Consider the following 10,212-nt stretch of genomic DNA (forward strand, 5'->3'; position numbering starts at 1 on the left):
CACGCAAATTTGATCGTGGGAAGTCAAAATCGTGATCGCGATTAAAATTCGATTAATTCTGCAGCCCTAATGTAAGGGTTACGTTTGAATGAATTAAGTCTAGTTTACCGTAACACACTTATAATACCAAGACTAACTAGTTTTACACTGCCAAACAAGAACAATACTGCTTTTTCCCATGTCTTCTCTTCTACATGAGTTAGCAAATGGTGAGGATACAGACTTTTTGCCTGGAACATGTTAGGTTTAGCATCTGCCTTTAAGCGCAATATAATGTACGTAGGCATAATGTGCGTGTTTAAGGTCCCTTTTGCAAGATTTTCATTTTAAAATGAGTCTGTTGAAAACTAATGAAGTAAGATGAAAGAAGCCAGTTTTTTTAACCAACTAAGGGAGCTAATGTTAGCTTTATCAGTTACAACTAGCGAGACCTGATATGAGCTAATACAAGAGAAAACCAACGTGGGTAAAATGTAATCAAATAAACTTACAGTTGTGTAGCTAAAACAGAATGTATTGTAAGTAAATGTACAATAAATAGATGTTTTCTCTGTCTTTCATCTCTGCAGCGTAACCAGAATCTGTTCATATTGTCTGAGGTGTCTCGACAACCTAAGGGCCCTGAGTGGCTGTGGCACCCTAATGTTGTGGCGCTCTACAAGCTCGTTCTACAGAACAACGACTGCAGTTCCACCAGCCGCGAGGCTGCCATAGGTGCCCTGCAAAATCTCACTGCTGGGGAGGCCAGGGTAGGATTTCACTGAAATTTTAACTGTGCATTCCAAAATTAACTGTCTGTTGTTGTTTTTTGTGTGGTTGCTTTGGAGAAGGATTCTTCAGCAAGATAGTCAACATTGCACACAATTCAAACAGAAGTCAGTACAGGCTCATATGATTTTTGCCCCTCTCTGCCAGTGGTCATCGGTACTGAGTGGTGTGGTGCTGGAGCAGGAGAGGATGCTGCCCATCCTCCTGGATCTGTTAGACACCAACAGTGATATGGAGCTGAGGTCTTTGACCGGTCTGCTGAGAAATCTGGCCAGACACTCCACCAAGAAAGACCACATGGGTAAGATGCAAATCATGATTGCTGAAGGTGCTTCTCTTCTCTTTGGCTCGCATTGTCAGAAAAATCTCCACAGAGGAGTAAGGGCTGACTGCAACACAGATACATTCTAGGATAGGAGAGAGAAACGCTCTGGGCTGTTTGTACTTTTTTAAACCAATTACCGTTGTCTTAGGCAAGTCTAAGTCTGGACACGGAAACAGTGGTTCTGCAAGATAGTCTTGTACAGGAACTTGTTTTGGTGGAACATTTGCACCCAAAAGAAAACACCACATAAAATCTTAAATTAAGTTGTACGTTTGACGCAATACAGTAACGTGGAACAGTGAATTGCTATGTGCAGGCTAACTTTGTCCAAAGCGATCCCCATCAATCGGTCCAAAAATCTTGACATCATTCCCAGAAAGAACCAAGCAGGCCTGCCTTGTTGCACAATCCAAAAATTTACAATTTTTAGCATGTAGCTGGCTATAGGTTTTGAGAAGGGCAACACACAGAGAAGCTTTATCCAGTAAATCTACTTCCATTGAGAGACTAGACTAGAAGGGCACTGACACTAGTTCATAATTACACTTCAATTCCAACAACTTCTTGCAGTTAATCAGCTAGGAGCCTGACGTTGCTTAGTCCTATGAGCATTCTGCATGTTCCTCCATGACTTACTATGTTATAGCGTTTTTCGATTAATGGTACCAGCTCGACTCGACCTCATTGTCCCGTCCTCCCTTTTCCATTGCTGATTAGCGAGTAGAGGCGAGTCCAGTAGGTACCATGCAGTGGAAAAACGCCATTACTCTATGTCTTGATTAAAAAGAGTCCTATAGTGCTGCGGTCACAGAACTAAACACTTCTGTTAGTTTTCAGTCTAGTCTGAACCCCCTACTCTTTATAATGTGGAGCCAACATAGCACTAAGTGTGTTTGTAGGTGTTGAAATAACATGAATGATAAATACCGCCTAGTGGGAATCAGGGCTAAGGTTAGCAAAGCTAACTAGCTTCCACTTTCCTTGTGGAATACAAACAGACAACGTTTTCGATACTCAATACCATGGAGGCAATTTCTGTCAAAAAAAGTGTCAAAGTGTCAAAGTTTGGTACCCAGCCCTTTTTTGAAGATTTATACCAAAACAGTCCTGTAACACAATCCCCCTTGCTCCTTGTCCTTGCAGCTAAGAGCATGGTGAACATTCTGGTGTCCAAGTTGCCCAGTGATGGCCTGCAAAAAACTCCATCCAGCGAGGTGGTGGTCAACATCTGTGGAGCCCTCAATCACCTGGTCGCCTGCAGTTCCTTGGCAGCCCGTGACATCTCATATTTCAACGGCTTGCCCAAACTGTTGGGCATTAAGACATCCCATGATAACAGGTAGGACTGACTTTAACTGGAATCATGTATCAGTGTGGTGCAGGGAGAACACAGAGCTGCTGCTTCAGAAAGCAGAATGAGTAAAAGTTATTTTACTGTTATACATTTTAGATCTATGAAAACTGTTTTTCTTTTTTTGTGCTCTTTACAATTGGTTAAAATTTTTTAGGTCCAACAAACTTTCAGTTTGAAAGTTGTTATCTTGTTTGCTGTCAATAACTTTAAATATTCTGGAACTGTTACTGCTCTCCCCTCTGGCCACACAAAAATATAACCCTCTGTTAATTTTAGAGTGTTTATCGCTGGGTTTCTCCCCTCTGTTTTTGCTGTGGTATTTCCTCCCCGTCTCTAATCGTCTCTCACTGTGTTTTGGTTTAGCTCTGGGAGTCTAAAAGCCGCCAGAGCCGCCTCCACTGTCCTCTGCAACATGTTCCAGTACAACAAACTGCACAAGGACTACAAACTGGTGAGAGACAAAGCTGCTGATGCATCTATTTTGATTTCTATGAAGGAATAATGAGTCATAAAGTTATGATGTTCTCCATAACTTCCCAGAGCCCACGGTGAGGTTTTGTTTTAGTTTTCATTCATTCATTTAGGTTACACTTCTATGTGAGCTCTAGTCTTACCTAAAGAACTGTGATACCCCTACAGCATGCATACAGTACAGAGGTATGCATGTCTGAGGACACCTGTGGTGGTTTTGGCTTAAAGGAGAATTCCGGTTGATTCCGACACATAGCTCAATTGTTTGAAAATGTGGAGTGTTGTCAGTAGAGAAAAAAATGAAACCAATCGGTGCTGCCTACACCTTGTTATCCTCCTGCTAGCGTTAGCACCCAACAGGCTTAAACAGGGCAAGTTTCAAAAGTGTTTTTAGACTCTTAACATGTTCAAAATGTCATTTAAAGTGCCTACCCATGTGAAGTGCTTCCTTTTGAATGAACCCAGTGAATCTGACTGCTGTAGATGTGAAAGAAATGCATGAAAGTTTTGTTAATTCAGCTGTGTTTAGTTCCAGTGTTGAGACAGCAGTTAGAGAGCTTAGGGGCCGTCTACAAACTCAGAAAAGAGATGAAACAAAAATATGTAGGCTATCAATTTAATGATTAAATAAGGTGGCGGTGGCTTGTAGACGGTCCTGAAGCACTCCTTACAGTATCAACACAGGAACTAAACACACTGACTTGCCTAATGCCTAATATTGACCCATAGGCTCTACTAAACTCTCTCTGAAGCTGGAACGTTTGGTAAAAATTGTCTTGTCCTACTCGAACACCAAGCCTTGAGAATAGATCAACTAAAGTGGAAATCATGGCTCCTGACAACCAACAGAATTAATCCTCCTGTTGTCCTCGGGGTCCCATTTTTAAAAAGTCTCTAAATCCGAAATTTGGGTTTCCTTTAACCAAATTGTAAAAAAAACGCTCCTCACAAGTTAACTAACTGATCAGTTCACTATTTTCAGGGAATTTGGGTATTTCATTTAATTTCATAGAATTTTAAGAAACAAAAGATTTAAGAACACTGAAAAAAAGTGACAGGAATGTAGGGGAAAAAAAACAACAGAAACGTCCAAATAAAACACAGAAAAAATCAACAAAGACATTGTAAAAAGTGAGAAAGAACTTTTGGAAGAGTTAGAAAACTTTAGAAAGTGACAACAAATGTCGAAATAGCTTCAAAAACTTGGTCAAAACAAAAATGTCCAAAAAAACGACAAAGAACTTTGGGAAAAGTGACAAAAAGGGGGTTTTAACTTACAATTTTGACCCATGAAAACTAAATGTTGGTCTACGGAAGGACAACACAAGGGTTAAAGGTTACAAGCAGAATATGAACACATTTTAACTTGTCATTATAAATTGAGAGGTCCTTTTGTATTTGAAGATAGGACAACCCTAACCCACAGATCCATGTGACCTCATATTGCGGTAAATGTGTGTGTGCTGGAAGTGTTTTATCTCTTGCTCACAGCATCATTGTTTGTTTTAACTGCAACAGAAGAAGAGTTTCTGTTTGGCAGTAACAGCAGCGAGGGTTGTTATTTCTCTCAGTGCTTCTAATCCTCGCACCAGTGATCTGACCGTGGTGAGCACATTCTGAAGTACATCCGTCGTAACACAGATCGATTACATTAACTAAATTGCTTTTGGCTTGAGTGGGTCCGGGAAAACTACAGTTGAGGCTCAGAAACCAGATTACAAAAGTCTTCATTAAAATAGTTGACCCCCCAGTCTTGAAAGACAGGCTTTCAGGACATTCACTCACTATGACCCGGTTAGTGTTCCTGTTTATGTGTGGGAATTGGTGTTTGGGATTCAACATGTTTGGCTCAAGTCTCATACGATCATGTATCTGTTTTCCGTCTGGTCCGTGGCACTTTGCCTGACCCCTGGGCTGGGATATGTGGCAGAACATTTTATCAAGAATAATGTCAGAAATGAAAGCACATAATAATGTTGTGGTTTGTTGTAGGGGTGTGGGACTCACACCCTTTCCAGGAAATGCCTCCATTTATTAGTAGTTGAGAGTGTAAACACTTAAACTATGGTGATACGTCAGGGGATAAAGTTTGTGGTATCTTATACTTTGTTGACATGTTTTCGGCTTAGTTTAACAGGAAACACCAATTTGTTCCACATCAAACATGAAGTAGCCTAGCCTTTAGGAAAGCGCAGGGATTTGAGACCGTCTTAAAAGGTATGATACGGAGAATTATTCTAAAAAAAAATATATGGACAAATACAAAAGTAACCCCTTTCAGTGTGTGGTGGTGTCTGTATCTGCAGAGAGCATGCCCTCTGCCTGGATGTTCTTTTTTATTATTATTTTTCCAAATGCGGGATGTTTATGCGCGCCATCAGAGTCTTGGGGGCCAATCCCAATAGACCCCTTGCCCTATCTACTGTTTTGCATGGAAGGGGTGTCCTTATTCTTATTGGGATATAGAGCTAAGGCAAAGTCTTAGGGCTTCCCTTTATGTCCCTCCAAACTCAAGTTTTTCAGACGCACAAAAGTGAGTGTTATGACAAATCCTTGCACAACATCATCTGAGGCTGCACAAACAAACCAAAAAAAGAAACCCACAAATGTGATTTATTTTCTTCATTAATGAAGACAGGCGCCTGTCAGTCATGTAATACACGGAGGTGTTGAGCCAGGCTAAAAGCTTTCAATAGGTCACTTTAATAAGTTCAACATATTTTCAGGTGAGGGAGTTGCCATTTAGATTCCCAATATGTGGTCAGTTTATTCAAAAAATAACACATTTGGAAATGTGTCTAGAATCTATTACATTGCTTTAATCACAAATATTGTAGAGCATACATAATTGTCTAGGATGATAGCTGTTGTTTAGAATTGTTAATTGACACCCATTGACAGCTTTACTCTGGTCTGTTTGCAGTGGGACAGTAAAAAATACTGTACTTAATGGTCCTTTGTAAGTTATAGGGATAAATGTAAGTCACAGAGCCAAAACCAACAGTGCAGTGTTAATATAATGTATTTTAGGCTGCTGCGTGTGTGAATTGAGACTTGAGTCTGAAGTTAAAGTGGAGAGCAGAATGTGTGGGTGTTGGCTGACATTGTGCTCCAAACTGTTGTCTCCAGCGGATGGTTTTCAGTCTGTACACATCTGTTTTTTATCTTACTTGACCTCTGCTCCTCTCTTCCCATTGGTTCTCTTCTTCACTCCTTTTCTCTGTTCTGAATGCCTGTTGTTCTCCTATGGTCATGCCTTATCTGAGGATACTGGGCTGTGCAAATGAAAAAAAATTCCCCGAAATTAGCTACAAATTTGACTGCAGATGCAGACTGAAATGCAGGAGAATATTTTATAATAAAAAGGTTAAAAAGCTGCTTTATTGGGCACTTTGGGAAGCCAAAACAAGCTGAAAACGTAACACTGACACATTAACACCTTATAACATTAATATGACATATCTATGTGTTAGCAAACAATTGCTTATTTACACATCCGGCAGATAGATAATCCCTTCCTATGTTTGTGTAACATGAGGAATGTGTGTCCAATGTTCTCTCTAATTTAGCTTTATTTTTGTCTACACCTACTCCTGAGAAAAAAATATCTGGCTCTGGCTTATTGGGTTATCACCACCAACGTAACTTATTCCAGTCTCAATATCAAAATATTGATTAATGCAACTTTAAAGTTGCCTCCTGCTTGCAGCTTATTGTGGCTTTTCCACACAACCGTGATGGCAAATAAGAGCTCAGAGTTTATTCTATTTGCTGTTCCGTTAACAAAGAAGGAAAATCCGAGGCGCTCATTGAAACTGGGGAATGAACTCAAAAAATCTGACCATATATGTTAAATACAACTTAGAACAAGTGGGTTTTCCCCAGTTTATGAAGTTGATAAAGATCCAAAGTGAGTGGCTAACAGGATTACAGCAGCTTGGGAACAAACAAGAAGGATGTTTCACCAATCTACTGTGGAATGCCACACGGATTATATTAGATAGCGCAACCTCTAATGCCTGCGGGGTTGTAATTGCAAGTGGATATAACATTACATTTTACTCTGCTAAAACTACATTTACATAAATTTAGAGATGTAACAATCCTAAATTCTATTAGTGTTGTATAACACAGCACTCTTTCTCTCTACATTATTGTAAGGATCCTTGCTTTATCTCTTGAATACTTGACTTTTGTCTGTCACTGCTAAAGCCTGGCCCAGGTTTTATTGAGTTTTAGTTTCTGAGCGACCGTGGTGCTCACAGCATGAATGCAGAGAATTTGGCTGAGACGTTTGGGGTTTGTCTCTTTTGTGCCTTCTGGAATGAAGAAAAGTAGAGAGATTTGTGGACTTGGCAGTCCCTGAACACTGTTATGTTCCTCCTGTATCACACACACACACACACACACACACACACACACACACACACACACACACACACACACACACAGAGCTCCCACAGACAAACAAAAGCCATGTGTTTATCTGGCCATGGTGAAATGATTACATTTGATAGCTATCCTGTTGTGTGTCTGTCCTCAACCCAATCTCATGCAGTTCACACAAAACTTGCTGAAAACATGCTGTGTTGTCTCCACAGTATCACTGTCTCAAGTCACAGTGCAAACAAACCGGTCCAAAGCAAAAAATCTGGAAAACTACAGGACAGACATGCCATGAAATTTGCTGCTTTTTTTTTTTTTTTAACCCATGAGCGTTTCCCCAGAGACACACTCCAGACAAAATTACTGTGAACAAAATATTTCCTTACATAAAAGAAAGACCAACATAGAATTTCCTGCACTTCCCCAAGAGGAAGGATATAATGATTGAGTGGGGCAGGTGTTGGCTGTTGCACTAGTAGTCATGCATTGCTAGACCTTCCTCCACAGCGCTGCAGTGGAGGGTCTGGCTAGTCCACACAGTGTTTTGGGATGGGAGAAAAACAGGCTTTGGTTTATTGGCATTTCTTTAAACCAGTCACAATCATCTTGGGCAGTGTTAGTCCCGGACACAATAACGATGCCTCTGCAAAATAGTTTTAGACGTCAACAAAAAACTCTGATTGTACAGGTAGTCAAGCTAGCTGTCTGGATTTACCCTGCAGAGATCTGAGGACCAGGTAACCATAGTCCTCAGATTGGACAGATAGTCTAGCTAGCTGTCTGGATTTACCCTGCAGAGATCTGAGGACCAGGTAACCATAGTCCTCAGATTGGACAGATAGTCTAGCTAGCTGTCTGGATTTACCCTGCAGAGATCTGAGGACCAGGTAACCATAGTCCTCAGAAATCCACCAGAGATTAGAATGTCAACACAAAGACAGAGGAAGGGGATGGACATCCGGCCAAAAAAGTGAGACATTTGGCAGAAAGTCCGGCGGCACCTGAACAATCCCAGAAGTGGAACGTCGTCGATATAGATTATAGGCATTCAGTCACCACTGAATGGTAATGGAAAAAAGACTTTTAGCCTCTTTAAAGTTGCAGTTATCAATATTTTTACATTAACAATGGATCGTGTGACTATGTCTAAGTCTCCACAGCGCTGTGGAAAAAAGTCTAGCCATAACGGCCACTGTGCACCAGTAAATAGAACAGTTATAATTGGGAGACATTGGAAATTGACCTATTTTCTCTTTTAGATGTGAAGATCTGTTGGTCTAAAAGTTAGCAATGTACTGTGTGCTCATTGCTAAAACTTATAGGTGCTTTATAGGTGATTAAAATAACTTTAAAATGGATTCTAAAACAAAGCCAGTGTAATGAATTAATGTTACAGCAGAGTTTTGACCAATCTGTAAGTGCATAAAGACTCAAATATGCAGATAACTATCTTAGTGTAGACTCAGCCAATGGTTGATGGCAGCACAAGCTAAGTGTAAATGTCCAGCCCAATCATTAGGCTACATCATTTTCAGGAACACTGCTTTTCATAATGTTTATCAGTATTTGCATTGTGTCTAATGTTTTTCAGAAAGGATTTACCAGACAAGACTTCAAAGATGGCACCATCTAGGCCGCAGCACATTACGTGATTCACCCTGCGCTTTCGACCTCAGGATCAAGGTTGCTGTGAGGAAATAGACGAGGGACGACAGAGCAGATAATCTAACTGTGACGGACTTACTGGAAGAGAAAAATGGACTGGAGCCATTAGACTTAAATCGTGTCCTCTTTCAGGTGGCTGGCTGTGTGTTTAACTTGGCTTAGCTCGCACTAGATAGCCTGTGATGACGGTCTCAACACACACAGTGGACTTCACCCCCGAATGTACCGCCATGCTCTTATACTGATATACTGATATGTTGTTTTGACACTGATTCCAAATTATTTTAAACTAATGTTGTTTATCTGATATATAATGCCCACATTAGAGAGAGAGAGGCTTAAAGAGATAGCAATGTTGGTCAGTCAGTCCACCCTTAGGTCCAGACTAGGGTGACCAGACTTCCCTGTTTTCCGGGGACAGTCCCCGGTTTTGGTGACGTGTTCCCAGTTGGAGTTGTTTCCTTGGAAACGTCCCTGTTTTAAACTACTGTGTGTTATAAATAGGCCGAAAAGTGAAATGATATTTTATGTGGCAAGAGAGACTGGCCAGCAAAACCAGTTTTTCAAACAGTTACCATGGTTAAAATACATGAAACCAGAATTGTCCCCCTATTTATTTTATAGATAACATTGCATATTTCAATGATCCTGTATATTGACAGCTATTCTAGGAAAGGTTCCCCATTTTCATTTCAGAAATCTGGTCACCTTAATCCAGACTGGAGAGTCTCGACAACTGTTGGATGGATTACCAGATTCCCATCCTGAATCCTTATCCCAGGCCCGGGCTTTGGTGATGATCAGGGTAAAATAGTTATAATACTTTGGTTTATGAACAAAATCCTGAAAAACTAATAACATTACCATCAGCCTTAGCTGCACTTTGTAGTTAGCGTATCTTAGCATACTAACACGCTAAGTTAAGATGATGTAAACCTTTTCTGCTAAATATCAGCAAGTGTGCATGCTGATGTTAGCATTTAGCTCAAAGCACCAATGCTAATGCACACTAACAGCTTCACAGAGTAGCTAGCGTGGCTGTTTGTAGTCTTCTTGACAACAATATCAAGAATTGAGGTAAATTGAGGTAAGAATTGAGGGGGGGGGGGCGGTGAACAGGCAGCAGCTCCAGGTTTCATTTACGTTTAGCTATCACCCATTCATATCTGGTTCATTTGAGATTTTGCATTTGTTTGATTTGTATCTGTCCTGAGAATGAAAATGCTCTTAGAAATTAATGCAT

At 40.5% G+C, this 10,212-nt stretch overlaps 1 protein-coding gene across 1 annotated transcript in view; it reads left to right on the plus strand.

The window, feature by feature from the left end:
• LOC116686019 (plakophilin-3) overlaps positions 1-9,043 on the plus strand; it is a 38,255-nt gene extending 29,212 nt beyond the window's left edge. The window contains exons 9-13 of the mRNA XM_032510936.1: positions 570-749; positions 916-1,069; positions 2,237-2,432; positions 2,811-2,898; positions 8,896-9,043. Coding sequence (XP_032366827.1) covers positions 570-749; positions 916-1,069; positions 2,237-2,432; positions 2,811-2,898; positions 8,896-8,937 — 660 coding nt within the window. The 3' untranslated portion in view covers positions 8,938-9,043. The remainder of the gene's footprint in view (positions 1-569; positions 750-915; positions 1,070-2,236; positions 2,433-2,810; positions 2,899-8,895) is intronic.
• Positions 9,044-10,212: the final 1,169 nt, after the last annotated feature.

This window comes from Etheostoma spectabile, unplaced genomic scaffold (genome assembly GCF_008692095.1).
Source record: "Etheostoma spectabile isolate EspeVRDwgs_2016 unplaced genomic scaffold, UIUC_Espe_1.0 scaffold285, whole genome shotgun sequence".
NCBI lineage: Eukaryota > Metazoa > Chordata > Actinopteri > Perciformes > Percidae > Etheostoma > Etheostoma spectabile.